Below are 17,322 nucleotides of genomic sequence, written 5' to 3'. Positions count from 1 at the left end.
TATGTACAACCATCTATTGCCTGTAGTGTTGCAAGGGAGTTTTATATGAAGCTCCTCTTTTGCTGTACAGTAGATACCTTAGCGGTACCTTGGAATCGACTAAATCAAACTATAAACAGGTACTTACTCATATGGGATGACTTTGAAAACGAGGTGGTCCATCAGGGTCAGCTGCTCTGCAATCTCCAGAGCTGAATGATTTTCAAAAGGTTCAGCTTTTCCACCTTCAGCCTAACACACACACACACACACACACACACACACACACACAATAAGTTCAACAATGCCAATTTGTTTCTCATCTTTTCACTTATCAACATAAGCACATTAATGGAGGTACATTTGTATTCCATTATATACTAGACATGGGTGATATGGCAATTGCTATGATTATAGTAATTAAATTTTACGGAGTGTCTATTTGCACCCGGGTACACATAGCATTCCCCACACAGTACAGCTATTCGTACCCCAAAAAGAAAAAGAGCAAACAAACTCAACTGCGCATGTCTACCAACGACTGCTCTGCTGTAGGGCGGAGTTGCAGAAAAAGCGCCACTTTGAAAGTTTGAACACTTCCAACAAAAGCTCTTTGGAATTATCAGTGTCACCACTGCTAATTTAAATGTACTTTTTTTCATGTGTGACAAGCCTCATTGTCACAAAGCAGCTTAACAGAAATAAGGGTTCAAGCAAAAGGATAGCTAAAAAGCTTAGTCTTATTATTAGACAGTTACACAAAGGTGTGAATGGTATATATTTCTCTTTATATTAGGGTACAAACAAATACATCACTTTTTACACATGGATGTATAAATTGCTGTTTGCTTCAGGTTGTATATTTTTCAGTTTCACACCAGTATATAAACACTATACATGGACATGCTAAAGGTCAAGAGATAGCAGTAAATTGATCATGAAGTGGCGTTACCTGGGGACGACTTGGGAATGCCCAAGTTGTGAGGTATTATCTTGTAAGTAAGGCTGACCACTGGCCAGTGTGCTCATGGCAAGGCGATGCGAATTAATGGAGTTTGAGTGAGGCAAGATTGTGGGTACCAGACGGGTGGTAGGTCCCAGTGTCACATGTACTGGGAATATGTCATAGAGGGACCAGAGATCCTGCACCTACAAATACTGACCTGTGGGTGGCTATCCAGATGGCACGGGTCAACACCCCTCCAGATATTTCCGTCCACTTGTGGAACCAATGCCTGCTGCACTTAGCCAGGCTAAAGGAGTACCTAACATGATACTAGTTCCTGTACCAAGACTTTTTTTACATTTACATTTACATTTACACTTTTGGCATGTCAGTATATATTGCTATTTTACACCTGAGTGTAGATAATGTATAATGTAAATAATACAATCTGAAAATATTACACAATCTGAAAATAATATAAAAAATAGCGAAATTATTTGTAATCTTGTGATATTTACACCTGGGTGTAAATAGTATAAATTGCTGTTTACACCAGGGTGCAAATTGTACACTTTGCTGCTTACACCAGGGGTGCAAATAGCATCTGCCTTAATTTTATCATCTAACATGGGCACAGATTCCCACAGACACACGTCAAAATTCAGTGGTAAGCCTTTCTAGAAAAGCGGACATTGTTTGGTAACAAAGAGGGGCTGCTTTATATTAATGCCCAAAGTAATAATAATTTTATGCATTCAGGGTAAAAGACAAATCCCTCTTCATAGATACTAAACATGTCATATTTTAGTCATGTTTAGCCCCTGATTATTGGTAGTTTAAAACTCGGATGTCATAAACCTTAGAAGCAAATAAGAATATGTACAAATACAGTGTCCTATTACACAGACAATAAACAGAATAATTTGATCAGTACAATTTTTTAAAGATCTAGAAGTGATCCAGTCCTTCTATACCTTATAATGTTAGCTTCTGCTTTTCTCTCTTGGGTCAACAGCCCAGGGTCAGGCATAATCTCCTCCAAAAAGCTGATTACCATCATTGTTTATTTATTTTTAGAATGGAATAAATAAAATTTTAAAATAAAGTTCATGGCAGGTATACAAACACTTTCAAATTGCACCTCTAAAGCACTAAACTATAACTAACTATATGTTTAGTAAAATACACGCACATACATATTGCATAACAAATAATAGAAAACACACTGAATATGTTATTGATTAATATTCTAATAAAATAAAATGTTGTTGAAAAATGTATTAAAATGTATTAAAAATATGCATTTTGCCTATTTGCCCAGACTTTAGTTACACCCTGTACAGTATAACTATATGCTAGGCTTTGTAGAACCTTCTAGGTCTTTGGCGAAACAACCTACTTTGAGGAACACTTTGTTAAGGCTTATCCAAGAAACAAAGATCTGCACTTCTGTTATGCCTTCTGTTATGACACTGCCCTGGACCCAAGACCAAACAAGAATGAGATAGTGTGCTTCCTGCTATCACCGCTTTCCAGCAAAGCATGCAAGTGGGCACACATTTTAATTTGATGAATGACTTTGAAGCTCTACTTTTGAATAGATTTAAGTCTTGGGGTGGAATCAAAATTCCAAGAAATTGGTTTTGGAAGTTGCCTCTTGCTATTCCACATTTACCAATTGTGTTAGTTGTCCCATTGACATCCAAATTTCCAGCCAACACCAGCTTTCAAGCAGCTATAGTCAAACCTCTGCCAGGCTTCCAAGTAAATGCTGCACCTCTGACAGTTCCATGTCATAACATTTAGATCGTCAAGTTATTAAAATGTAAAAAGCTGTAAAAAATGTCATCACTTTATGCAATGTCTTCCAAACACAATGCATTTTTTAACAGAAAAGGCAACTAAATGTGCACCTAAATTCATTCAAAAGTCAGGTTTTAAAGTTCTACTTTTTATCTAAACTTTTGTCACACTGCTGTAAGCTTTTGCTATTTTATTTCATTTTCTCTAAGAGAATACCAAACATACAGTACATTAAATTAATTATCAGGAAATGTATTCAATAAAAATCCATAATACTGATAGAGACTGATATGGAAAAAAAGATATATTGTAAATAAAATGGATTACATCTCTTAGTCTTGTGTTATACTGTATACATGTTTATGTATGACTTCTGGTTATTTAGACCGGAATTTTACTGTACTAAAAATGTCAAATAAGCTGGTACCTTAAAGGTGACACCACATCCCACTTACCATCTGCAGAACCTCTTCCAGAGTGATCTGATTGTCACCAGGGTCCTCTTGAGTAAGTGTCCTACAAACAGTTTATTAGACATTAAGCATCATAATGGCCCAAAAAGTACTCTACTGCAATCAGTTACAGGATATACAGGTACAGAAACAATCTGAAATAACAGTAAGTGGACTGTTATTATTATTAGATGTTAATAGTGTTAAAATACTCAGAACTCATTATGCTCTGATTTTACAGTGTCACTACAGTGTTCTACATTTACTAATATGCATTTGAAGTCCTATTTTTTCTCTATAATACTGTATAAAACTATTTTACAAAATATTCATTATGTGAAAATTGTTAAACATACATTCATGACAGTTTTACAATCCACAGTTCCAAAATGTCAGATATCAGACTAAGCACTTTTACAAAACTGGCATATAACCCTCTAAATTAAATAGCATATAATAATTTTATGCCTATGAAATAAGCTTTAATAAGTGTGTTAATTATTGAAGACTTTTTTCTAAAAACTTGTAATGCAACAGACAGTTAAAAACTTTATTTTTACAGCAGGATCTTGTATCATGAATAAGCTACAAGTAAAATTCAAGGTAAAAGACAAATCCCTCTTCATGGATACTACACATGTCATATTCGTAATCATGTTTGCCCCTGATTATTAGTAGTTAAAACTTGGGTTTCATAAATCTTGGAAGCAAATAAGAATGTACAAAATACAGTGACAATAAACACAGACAATAAATAGAATAATTTAATCAGTACACATCTTCAAGATCTAGAAGTGCTCCAATCATACTCTACCTTATAATGTTAGCTGCTGCTTTTCTCTCCTGGGTCAGCAGCTCAGGGTCATGCATAACCTCCTCCAAAAAGCTGATTACCTTCATTTTTAATTCCACGTTAGTCTCAAAGTCCTGGACATGCACACACAGACATAGAGGGAAAGCACACTTAGTCTTTAAGAGCAGCAAATGGAGAGAAATCTGTCCACACTTAAATCACCTAATTTATTCTTCCAATAGGAGATTCTTTTGCTTGATTTAAATATTTTAGCATGGCAATAAGATTCAGAATTATATTTCATTGCAGTATTATTATAGAGATAAAAGCACTGTATGGCCAAAAGTATTGAGACATCTGTTATTATTGAGTTCTGGTGTTTTAGCCACACCCATCAATGATATAAAATAAATCATGTTTTAATTGGCAACAGTTTAGGAAAGGTCCTTCCATGTCCCAGCATGACATATGAGATATATTTGTTTATATAAAGACATGGTTTGGTGAGGAGACTCCACCTTTCTTTTGGAGCATCTGCACAAAGACCTGACCTCAACCCCACTGATCACTACTGGGATGAATTGGACGACCAGTGCTTGACCTTAAAAATGCTTTTTTGACTTTATAACTAGTGCCTATTCGTACATGGGTTCCTGGGTTTTATTTGGTTTTAGTTTACTCCCACCACTAGGGGGCCATAAGTAGTTGTTCCTTCAGGTAATGAAGAACAGAGTTACTGTAAGGTAAACCAACAGCTACAAATAGTTGTAGTTGTTTTTCCCATTCTGTGTATTGGTTTTGATGCCCATTATGTACTTCTACTTTTCGCTATATAATGTATTTTGTCTTCGATCCATGTAAATTTTGGAATACTGGATTTCAGTATCTCTGACTTTAGGCTCAAATTCCAAAAGAATTGTCTGAAATAAGAGACAAATTGGGTCACTCTCACTGGGTGCAATGTTTTGTCGAATGGCTTTGGGAATATATGGTTGAGGGGTCGGTTTTGTATAACTGGATGTAAATACGTGCTTTGTGCTCACAATATGAGTTGTGATTCTAAGTGTACAGAGTAGAAAACTAACTAGGGACCAATCCTCAGTATTTGTAAATCCGGCTGTGTTCTAACTAGTGGTTTGATTGTTAGTTGTAACTTAATAGGTACAAATTCCCAAAGACACACTTCAAAATCTTCTAAAAAGCGTTCACAAAACAGTAGAAGCTTTTATAGCCACAAATGGGGTGCCAACGCCATATTTTGTATATAGTTTTGGAATGGGCCGTTCAAATGGCTTATTGTCAGGTGTCCACATATTTTGGCCATAAAGTGTCTTTTTAAGACGAGTGGTAAAATATTACTAGACCTTGTAAAAATGATTAAAACAAGTTATTTAATGAGAGAGATACTCTTCATCAGTGGGACATCCACTGCTAACAGTAAACAGTAAGCTACTGTATATGCTAAAGCAAACCAAAGGATTTTTTTTTACCTGGGAATGTTTGGACACCCAGTGTCTCAGGACATTAAGGACTCGGTTGGTTGCTGCCCGACGAATCACAAACTCCTTATCTCCATTCCTCTGGTCTGTGGGGAATCCTGGTATCCAATCACAATTTATACTGACTTTATTTCGACCAGTATTCATATCAGAGTATGATAATGTATTACAAAAATCTAAACGTTAGACTGTTACCTGTGCTGGCGAGGGACATGCGACGATACTTCTCTTTGGTTGGTGTGCCCTCGTTTGCGCCAGCTGTGGCAATAGCAAAAGCAGATGCTGCTGAGAGAGCACTGCGGTTGTTGTCCAGTTCTCGGCAAGAAGACATCACCATGCCATTATTGTAAGAAAATAGAGAGAAGTCTACACAAGAGAAAAAAAATTAGACATTTAAGGGTATGTGGGGTGTTATACAGTTTCACATCTTTACACAGAATATACACAAAATAACTGAGAGACCAAATATAAGGCATAACCACTTGTTTCTTTAAAAACAGCTTTAATCCTTCTTGGAATGCTCTCATGCATTTTCTGAATTCTAGTGAAATATCTGACTATCCTTTAAGAATAAAAATACAGTATGTATCAAATATATATTTACAGTCAAGCCAGAAAGTCTGCACACCCCTTATTACATTACAGACTTATTCTATAATCAATTAAGTTAATTTTTTGTCACAAAATTCTACACAAAATAGCCCACAATGACAAAGTGAAAGCAGGTTTTTAGACATTTGTGCTAATTTATTAAAAATCAAAATGTAAAATATCATATGTACACAAGTGTGCACACCCTTTGATATGACACCCAAAAGTGAGCTGAGGTGCATATTAGGTCCTATATAAGGTCCCACAGTTGACAGTGCATATCAGAGCAAACTCCAAGCCATGGGGGTCAAAGGAATTATCTGCAGACCTCAGAAAGAGGATTGTGTCAAAGCATGGATCTGGAGAAGGGTACAGAAAAATTTCTGCAGCTTTACAGGTCCCAAAGAGCACAGTGGCCACCATCATTCATAAATGGAAGAAGTTTGGAACCACCAAAAAAAGTGAAGCATGGTGGTAGCAGAATCATGATGTGGGGATGTTTTTCAGCTGCAGGACCGGGGTGACTAGTCATAATAAAGGGAAAGATAAATGCAGCTAACTACACCGAGATCCTTGAAGAAAGCCTGCTTCAAAGCGCTCTGGACCTCAGACTGGGGCGAAGGTTTACCTTCCAACATGACAACAACCCGAAGCACACAGCCAAGTGAACAAAGGAGTGGCTTCGCAGTAAGTCTGTGAATGTCCTTGAATGGCCCAGCAAGAGCCCAGACCTAAATCCAATCGAATATCTGTGGAAGAAGCTGAAAATGGCTGTGTACCGACACTCCCCATCCAACCTGATGGAGCTTGCAAGTATATGCCAAGAGGAGTGGGCAAAAATGTCCAGAAACAAGTGTGCCAAGCTCGTAGCTTCTTTCCCAAGACGCCTTGAAGCTGTAATTGCTGCCAAAGGTGCATCAACCAAGTATTAGGCTAAGGGTGTGTACAGATATGTAACCCCTAAATAAACCATTTTTGTCAGTAAAATTAAATTGCTTCGTAATTATTGGTGATTGTGTGTAGATGTTTGAGGCAAAAAAAGAACTTAATCTATTATAGAATGAGTCTGTAATGTAATAAAACATGGAGAAGATGAAAGGGGTGTGCAGACTTTCCGGCTTGACTGTATGTCCTGTAAAGTATCTGTCTATTCTTGTCTGTAAGCTTTGTATAGTGTCTCAACCTGCCAAACAAAAACTAGAAAAATGCTAGCAATGGAGATAGCGAGAAAGACCTGCCATGCACACAACAGATAGCACAAGTTGCATGTGTGTGCATGGCAGGTCTTTCTCGCTATCTCCATTGCTAGCATTTTTCTAGTTTTTGTTTTCAAGAAATCAGTTGGTAAATGGTACTGGTTTTCTGGTTTCTGCTGTTGCCACCACAGGCATCTTTTGTTCTAAGTTTTCCCATGGGTGCCATGGCTGCTGCTCAAGTTCTTGAGTCACTGCCAGTTTTCTGATTTCCCTTGTTTTGATTCTCTGGTAAGCATTTGTGCTGTAACTAGTTGGTAGACTGGGTAGCTGGCTCAGTGGTTGGAGTTATACCCAAGTACTTTTGTTTGTTTTAAGTGAATCCTTTTGTTTCACACGTTTCCTGGTGATCATGTTGTATGGAGCACACTGGTACTGCTTCTGTAATCTTCTGGCTGGGGTCATGGAGTTTATTCACAGTACTCCTGAACTCCAATCACCTTCTTCCACATACGGTACCTTGTACACATACTGTACATGGTACAGACTTTCTGTCCATACAATTAATCTTTAAAAAATCACTCCATTTGTCATTTAAATTACTTAAAATATGTAATTTGGTCTGCACAGATCTTTCTCAACGTTCCCATTGTAATGCTTGTGGCTTAGTCTAACAGAGACAGTAACAATATTACTGCAGTAAGTCCTAATGATGATCTATAAAAATGCCATAAATATCAACTGCAGTTCCTTTGAACAAGACTTAAGAAGCAACACACAATGAAGCAGTTTGTTACCATCTGGTTGTATCTGAAGGTTATAGTCTGGAAACTTTGCTTTTATTTAGTATTTAAATATTTTTATATATGATTTTTCTGAATACTTCTTAGCATCCAGCAGGGGGCAGGAAAACACATAAAATTCCAGATTGGTGCTTAGGTAAGACTTCCAAGACGGTTGTGACTAAAATAGTCCAGAAGGGCTTAGGGACCACATTTAAAAAAAGAATTGTTCCGTATCTTACTCAGCTGAAATCACATTGTACCATCGCAATTATTTAATAAAGAATCTGCTGTGAATCACTTGTGAATTCCATGCTATTTGATTTGATCTTGCATGCTAATTATGATTAACACAAAAATTCATAATTTATGTTAAATATTTTTACCTACAAGTCAACAAGCATAGATAAAAGATCTATGCTTGCAAAATCCTGCAAAACCGGCCACACCTAAATAAAAACAAGAGCAGCAGAGAGAATACATGCTGCTGGTTGCTATGGCACATGTTTTCAACACACATTTGCCTGTTTAAGTGTTTCCCTGGGCTTTTTTCAGAGTAAGACTCCCATCCCTATATTTAGAATTAGGCCTACACATGTACTACATATATGTGCCAAAATGCTATAAAATTAAATTAAAGATATGTGGTAGCACATTAAAAGTAACATTATTTGAGGTGAAATTATCAACACTGTTTTTGCATTCCTAAAGAAGACCGGTGCTAATCAGCTAATGCAAAAAACTGTTTAAGAAATGCAGCATGGTGTTGATAAGTCATTGATTTTAGATGATTTTAAGCTTGTTTTGGTCAGTATGAGTATTTAGGTGGCTTGTCAGTGTGAAATACTGGCTAATTATGAGACATTCTAATGTACCATACCAGAGTTCTTGCACTTGATGTTTTTCGGGGTGGTGGGTGACTTTGTGGGTGAAGTCTCAGCCTCATCACTCTGGACCTGCTCGCCATCATTCTCCTCCTTCACGGAATTATCTGCAGAAAAAAACAAACTAAATTAAATAAACATTTAATTAACATCTCATTTATCAGGGTTTGTGTTTGTACAAACACATGCAAACTTAATACTACAAACAAAAATGTGCAAGATGTAAAAATTGACTAATATTTGTTCTGCGGGTTTGTCTCTAACAATGTGTTGATGCAAATAGGTTAATTAAAAGTAAAAGTCATGTGTAATGTGTAATACGGGGGTGCTTTACATTTAACCATGGCTGCAGTTTATGTAGCAAAATGTCAGAGGCTAGAAGGAATGAATGATTCCTTTTTGTTCTGTCTTTTATGTGTCGCCACAGCGAACATCAGTTTGCATACTTGATTTGGCAGTTGTTACAGTAGATGCTTATTTAGTGCACTAAAGGTACACTAAGGGCCCTTCTAATAATGGCTAGGTTCACGTAATACAACGTGCCTTCTGTATTTGTGAGCTCAGCCTTTGATTCGGATCCCCTGAACTAAGGCACTGCTTATCAGCAACTTGACTTTTACCATTACACCACACAAGCCCATGGCATGAGCAAAATTACTTCTATCTACACCCTGACTAATGGCTAGCACAACAATTGTTATGCATGTACATAAACATGCTTGAACAATAAGCATACAAGTGCAATGCCTAATTTTTTTGTGTATAAAATTCTATTTAGTTGTTCTTGTAAGAGATTTTTACAAAATTTATTAAATGTATTTTCTTACATTTGCTTGCTTACTGCAAGTAAACTCATCTTTGTTATGAACAATAAGCATACATTGTAATTGTAATTTTTTTGTGTATGCATAGTTGGAATCACCCACAGCACTTCCATTATCTAAAAAAACACACTCTATTAGACTGCTTATGCAAATTAGTGCTCTGTATTTGGCACTGTAGTAATTCAAAACCTTAGGTTACCATTATTGCTTTAAATGGTCATTTTACAGCGCTTATATACACTCACTAAGCAATTTAAGTACACCTATCTGGTATGTATATTGACTGATTATTATATCATCTACCCCAGAGTATACACACTATAAACATGCCCTTATAAAAACTCAATCTTTATATTATTCTTCTTTAATAGAGAATTTTAAGAACAATTATAAATTCTAAAATTCCTTTTCGAGACAATATCCAAACTTACCAAAAAAAATCACAGAAACTGAGGCTAATATACTATCAGATTGTACTAGCAATGATTTTTTTAATGACAAGTTAGAACAAAAAAAATACTTTAAAATCAGTGTGTCTTATTAGGCAGCAATTCACCTGGAGCAGCATGAGTGATAATAGTGACTAATTTAACAATGTGACCCAACTAAATTTATTTAATCCAATCTCCCAAACTGAGCTTAAGACTGCATTAAATCATGTAAGTCATCATCATGAATACTTTTCCCTATTCCAACTCGCTTACTTAAAGATTACTTCCCTGCCGTTTTAGAGCCTCTGCTTACCTTACACTGAAACTGCATTAAATAGGAAAGTTAATAATCTTTTAGTTACAGTTACTAGTTATAACTCTTGTTTGAAATTATTTTTGCATGGATTGTTTAAATCCAATTGATTTAAATGATTGTCCAGGCCACCCAAGAAGCATGGGTCCCCTGTTGAATCTGGTATCTTACTTTAATTTTAATGTAAGTTGTCCTCGGCTTGCTTAACAGTGATTTTTGGTTTTTTAGTCCTGGATGCTGTCAAGTTGCTTTGAGACAATGTCTGTGGTAAAAAGTGCTATACAAATGTGACCTACCATACAGATCAACTGTACAGACTGTAGCTCATCTGTTGTTCTGTACACCTTGTCTCTCTTCTTTACCCCATTTATCGATCAAAAATGACCCCCACATGATATTTTGGTGATAAACTATTCTCTGCACTGCAATGTCACTAACTAAGCAATAGTATGGTAGTGTGTGGTGTTCTGGTATGTGTATCAGATGAAGCACTGTTGCTGGGCCTTTTAAATTTAAAATTATTTAAACAAATATTCCAAACAGGACACTGATACATTTATACCAGTACAACACACTACCATGTAACTGACCCTCTTATTACCATGTAATTGCAATGCTGAGAATGGTCCATACCCCAAACATCATCTGGTTACTGGACGTTGTATGAGGGTACCATTTGATTCATAAAGGAGTATTTCAGGTTACAAAGTGTACAGAGCAACAAATTGACTACAGCCAGCATGCGTATAACCAACAGGTTTATTGGTATGGTAGGTGTAGCTTATTAAATAATCAATAGATGTGTGTGTACCTAATAAAAGATTGGTGAGTGTATATCCAGTTGGAGTGCAGTTGATATTTTACTGTACAAAATTACTACAGTAAAATAGTTACACATATTTAGTACTAAAACGTGCCTATTTTGTTACACATCATATTAATATTCACAGTACATACACATAACAATCCAATTTTGACTTTTATTTTATCCATAAACATTAAACTACATTAAACTATTAAATTATATGTTAAAGACCATACTGAGACATAGAAAATAAAGGGCTTTGTTTACATAAACAAAATGCAACGTGCAATGTGTCTAAGATAAAAAAAAATGCACAAAACCATAGCTGAAGTGCAGCACAAACTATTAAATACACCCAAAGGTACTCAATATTTACAAGAAATAAGTTTGCCTGCATCACATTCTTACCCTGTTTGGCAAGTGGGGGCTCCTCTGCCCGCTCAGATTTGCCCTCAGCTTCATCACTGATCTTGCTGGTGATAGGGCTAGACACAAAGAGCTTGTTAATGTCTAGTGTGGTCTTGCTGAAGGGTGCCATGGCTGAGTACATGCTGGCATAGCCATTGGAGGAGCAAGTAAGTGCAGCAAGATCCAAGGCCTTGCCACCAGTGATGATGGGGATGTTGAGAGAGAGTTTGCGCCGCCGGTTTGGAGACGATGTCTTGCCAAGAGCCAGTGGAGGAGGAGAGGAGAACTTTCGATTAGCACGTGGTGACTTGGGAGGCTCTCCATAAAGCAGCTTAGTGTTCTGGCTGCTGGCAAAAAACAGCTCCAGAGAGCTGCAAAATAATAAAGAGAGAAAGTTACATTGTAGGTTTTGATGCAAAGTACAAATATTTGCATAGATCTTTCATAGATTTAGTTTGGTCCTATAATTGAACAGTGACAAAGCACATACACTATATGGACAACAGTATTGGGACACCCCTTCTAATTATTGAATTTCTGTGTTTCAGCCACAACAGTTGCGAATAAATCAATTGTATAAAGGAAATTCCACTTTTGCAGCAATAGTTTAAGAAAGGCCTTTTACTTTTCCAACATGACCGTGCCCCTGTGCACAAAGAAAGATCTATGAAGGCATGAGAAAAAGCTGTGTTTAACTCCAGTGACCTGCTTAAAGCCCTGACTTCAGCCTTTCTGAACAAAATGAAGGTGGCACATCGGTAAAATTCGCTAGCACACCAGAGTTGGGATTTCAAATACATCGTATCGAATCTAAGCTCTGCCCTCCGGCTGTTGTTCATCCAGGGAGGGAGCCGGAGCTGGGACTTTATAACTGATGCAATTACGACCCCTGCTGGCTGATTGATGGCATCTGCTGACCTAAAAGTATAAAAGTGCATTTTATAAAGAACATGCAATGTGATTGTGCAGCAGTTTCTTGTTTCTTGTATAGTTAGTTGCCAGATGGTTGCTAAGGTTTTGGTCTATAGGTGGCTGCTATAGTATTTTAGATGGTTGCTTAGATGTTGCTAGCTGGTTGTGAAATTGTTGCTTATGGTGTTCCAGGTGGTTGCTATGGTGTGGAAAGATTTTTAATACAGTATCTCAGGTAGTTGCTATGGTATTACTACGTACTTGCCACGATCTCTTAGATGGCTGTTGATAGATCGTTCCTATGGAGTTTTTAGATTTTGATTGGTAAAGTGTTGCCAGGCACTTATCATGGTATTTAAGTAGACATTTGACTGTAAAAGCCAGGGACCCAGCAATTAGTTAAAGAGGGTGAGAGGTTTTGTAGTGGAAGACTACAAAGGAATGACTTGAGGCCGAAGAAACTGGGGTCCCTAATCTGACACCAGGTCAATAGTCAGGCCATGCACATTGACCACCATAACCAGGATAATTTTGGCTAACTCCTTAGCCCAATGGAGTTTTGGCAGATCTATAAATGTGCAGGCCTTCAAGAAAAGGTCCATTACAACCAAAATCAGTGTTGCCCTGAGACGTGGGCAGCCCGGTGATAAAGTTGAGGGTCTTGTGGAACCAAAGACTTTAAGTAACAGGCAAAGGATGCAGCAGACCTGGGTTCTTTGTTGCAGGAGTGTACTGGACAGGCTGCTACAAAACCCCATGTCTTTATTAAGTAAAGGCCCAGTGAAGGAAGACACATATCCCCACTGCAGAACCTGCACTCTACCTGTGGTGGGAACAAAAAAGTTTCCAGTGTGGTGTTACCGGGATCTGGTGCCTGCTGCTGAGCTGCATCAATTGCTTCCTGCAAACCCCATCTAAGGGGTGCTGAAATTCGTGTTCCCAAAATTAAGGACTCGCTTGAGATTGTTGTAGTTGCAGGGTTCCTCTGCCTGAACAGGGCATCCAGCTTAATGATGTTTAATACAACCAAAGAATTGAGCCCACCTGGCCTAATGGGGGTTAGGATGTTAGGCATCCTGGATAGTTCTGATGATCTGTCCAGATCAGGAATGGTGTTTGCCCCCTTCAACTAGTATATCCACTCCTCCAGGGTGAGTCTAACTGCCAAAAGTTCTCTGTTAATAATGCCATCATTTCTCTCATTAGAAATAAGATGGAGGGAATAACACACTACATGTGTAGCTTTTGGTCTGGGCCTGCATCTTCAAAAATAATTGCCCTTATCTCGATGTCAGAGGCATCCACCTCAACTATGAATAGGACTTTGAGGTCTATCAGTCTAAGTACAGGGGAAGTCATGAGGTGCCTCTGAAATGTCTCCAAAGCTTCCTGGGCTTCAGGTGACCACTAAACTGTTATGTGGTCCAGTTGATATGCAAGTTGTGCTTCTGCTATTACAGAAAGCCTGGAAGAAGCCAGTCCACGGCAGGTGGACCCATTACAAAAATTTTAAAATATGACACAGTCAAGTTATAAAGTCTCTCATATGGTATTTTAAAATCAACTAAATAGTCTGTCAAATACGTTTATTGTGATGACAATAAAATTTTTTCAAAATATTAGTTTTACTAAATATGCACAATAAAATGACATCACATCCATAGAAAATTACTAAGGCTGGTGACTCTTCACCATTAATATAGTAGGTCTGGGTAGATAAAGTGAAATTTTCAGTACAACAGTCTAAATTTACATTACTAAATTTACAGAGATTTATTTAATAATACCCAACCTTTTTAGAATAATTTAAAACAAAAGATTATCTACAGCTAACGTTAGAACACAGGTAACTGGCTGCCATGATGTGATTTGGGGTTATTACAATATTGTAATGATGCTACCATCAAGATAAAGTCTCATATAAATCAGGGCAAGCTACAGATTGGCTCTCTTACACGTTGCACCATCCTGCCGCGTCATGACTGCTCAGAAATAAGCCTATTTGTGCCAGCCTAGCAGAGGAGCTGAGCAAAAAAGAACTGAGGAGGGGGAGAGTTGCTGGTGTGGGAGTGTTGGTGGCAGCCAGCAAAACAAAAGAAAGAGAGAGAGAGAGAAGGAGGGAGAGGGAAAGTGAGAGAGAGAGATTTCAGCTTTTTTCTGTAAAGGGTGCACAGCAGCGCTTGCTGCAAAATATGTTGCAACATGTCACTGGGTGAGAAACAGTGGGTGAGACTTCTACACCTTCTGTCCTAAACTCCCAGCCCATGTCCACACTTTATTCTTAATCCCTGCCCCCTCTCTAATCCATACACATTTATAACTACAGTGTTAAAAATAGTATCAGTGCTAACACTACTGATGGTATAATAGTTAATACCAGTGTTCTTAGTACTATTTTCATTATTGCTGATGTTAAAAGTGGATGGCACAGTGGGTAGCGAGAGAGAGAGAGAGAGCGAGAGAGAGAGAGAGAGAGAGAGCGAGAGAGAGAGAGAGAGAGAGAGAGAGAGAGAGAGAGAGAGAGAGAGAGAGAGAGAGAGTGCTGTATAGAATTAAAAAAAGACAGAGAAGGGGCTGGCTGTAAAATGTGCCCACTAAATATTTCATCCATCATTTCCTCTCTGGAGAAAAGGATGGCATCCTGCAGTAGACAGTTGCTAAGGTGATGGTGACAAAGCTCCATTGAGACACACATACACATGTATACACCAGTAATGGAAAGTTAAACTCTGTTCTTTCGAACTCTCAGTTGTGAATCATACATGTTTACTTCATGTTTCATATTTATATTAAGTTAATACACAATCTATTTTTATGCCCATTGTTTTGCTTGTAGGTATTTAAAACTGGTGCTTGGTAGTTTGTTGTATATACACCTGCCTGAAGTTCAGGTGGATGCAACTTGAAATGAATGAATGGGCAGGACACACTAAAAAGTGAATGTTCATTTCTAGAGAGTGTAGGTATTAAATTGTATGAGGTTTAACATCTTTTTCTCAGCAAACACAAAATCACTGGGCCTGAGAAGCACACATACCTTTCTGTTTGTTTGAAATCTGTTGCCAGGACACTCACGTTACTAATGTCTGATCACTAGTTTTGTTTTTACACTACTACATTAACACAGTGTTTCTTGTCTGGTGTTAATGCCGTTGCTGGGATTACCAGCAGAAACTCTGAAGGATACATTCCAAAACAACATTTTTACTCTTCATTCTAAGTATCTTACATGTATAAATGCTCCAGAAGCAGCTTTGTTTTTCAATGCTGAGTGAGTTTGTTTAGTTATTCTGTTAGTGATCATTTCAGTTAAAATGAATAGCCAAGTATAGAAGATGATAATGATGATGACTTAAGAAATTTCATTGAATAACTTTGCTGGATAAGCTACTGTCAGCACTAGTACTACTCCAGGTCATTGGCACTCAGTTGTCATTGTTTGTTTCAGCATCTATGTCCCCTGCAACTTCAACCAGCTCCTCCGGTGGGATCCCTAGATCCCCAGATCCTAGTCTTGTTGTGTAGGACAAAAATGACTGTAATGCACAAATGCAGCAAATTACATGGCTGCACAGCCCTTTTCTCTATTTCCAGAAATCCATTATGGAGTTAAGACAGAGGAACTTTACAGGCTAAACATGTGACTTGATGCATTGTCATGCTAGAAGTATTCATCCAAGTGACAGTAACAGGTCTACAATATGTAAGGACCCAACTAATCTAATTTTAGAGTTGAAATGTTGCTAATATTCAAAGAGTCAGTGTTATATTCTAAAATGATTTGTCTTTTTCATGGGGTCACTAAGATTTTTAAAGCTTGTGTATTACCAATGCTACCCACTTTTTAAAAAATAATTTAGTTTAACAAAATGTTTTATTGGAACATCAAACATTAATTAAGTAATTGTCTACATGGCAGTAACAGCTAACATAATTCTGAGTTCACAGACTTAAATGCCTAAAAATGTTATTTATAATTTGCTTAAATAAGAATATATTAGCCCCCACATGCTGTCACTAATTGTTTGAATTATTAAAATTTGTTGTATACCCCAATATATTTCAAACAAGGTACATGCAAGACCAACCGTGCTGGGATGGCACTGATGGGCCTCTTGTAGATGGCAATAAGCTTGTCGAGAACAACATCAGCTGTGGTAAAGACACGGTATGAGTGCAGGAAGGTGTTGAGGAAGTCAATCGAGAGGAAGCGCAGGTCCGTCAGCCGCTCCAGTAACCTCTCCACGCTGGCATAACGGATCTGCAGCACCTTGCATGAGTTCATCATCTTACTGAAGCGAATGTCCACATCATCACAGTAGAGACTGGCATCAGATCTAAGCACAGAACATATACATTACTATTTCTAAAATGTGAGGTATATTGTCAATGATGCATAATTACTTATAGTAATAGGATTTTCAAATAGGTTTTCTTGTATACAATCAGTTGGTTGAAAAGCTGTCTATTGATTCAAATGTACTGTATTATAATAAAACACATACTTGATCATCTGCGGAACTGTCACTTTTGAGTTCTCCTCAAAGGCGTTCATCATGAGGCCATTGCAGCGAATGTTGTCAATGCACTATGGTGGAGAGAAGGAAAGAAAGAAAGTGGAAATATATAACAAAGATTTTGAATCACAAAAAGTAAAATAACAAGGGGGAGGGTGCACCCCCCTGAGGCTCTGTGGATGATTGAGGA

The 17,322-nt window shown here is 37.6% G+C and overlaps 1 protein-coding gene across 1 annotated transcript in view; it reads right to left on the bottom strand.

Moving 5' to 3' along the window:
- The window catches only part of rasgrf1 (Ras protein specific guanine nucleotide releasing factor 1), a 104,896-nt gene that overhangs the window by 7,348 nt on the left and 80,226 nt on the right, over positions 1-17,322 (bottom strand). Inside the window, exons 13-21 of the mRNA XM_063005312.1 lie at positions 17,121-17,203; positions 16,704-16,952; positions 11,704-12,074; positions 8,919-9,029; positions 5,668-5,838; positions 5,464-5,570; positions 3,995-4,107; positions 3,184-3,244; positions 128-231 (exon numbers count right to left, since the gene is read on the bottom strand). Of these exons, the coding sequence (XP_062861382.1) occupies positions 128-231; positions 3,184-3,244; positions 3,995-4,107; positions 5,464-5,570; positions 5,668-5,838; positions 8,919-9,029; positions 11,704-12,074; positions 16,704-16,952; positions 17,121-17,203 (1,370 nt within the window). The remainder of the gene's footprint in view (positions 1-127; positions 232-3,183; positions 3,245-3,994; positions 4,108-5,463; positions 5,571-5,667; positions 5,839-8,918; positions 9,030-11,703; positions 12,075-16,703; positions 16,953-17,120; positions 17,204-17,322) is intronic.

The sequence above is a fragment of the Trichomycterus rosablanca genome, chromosome 11, assembly GCF_030014385.1.
Source record: "Trichomycterus rosablanca isolate fTriRos1 chromosome 11, fTriRos1.hap1, whole genome shotgun sequence".
In the NCBI taxonomy this organism is placed as follows: Eukaryota; Metazoa; Chordata; class Actinopteri; order Siluriformes; family Trichomycteridae; genus Trichomycterus; species Trichomycterus rosablanca.
This window is presented reverse-complemented; position numbering and strand designations above follow the sequence as displayed.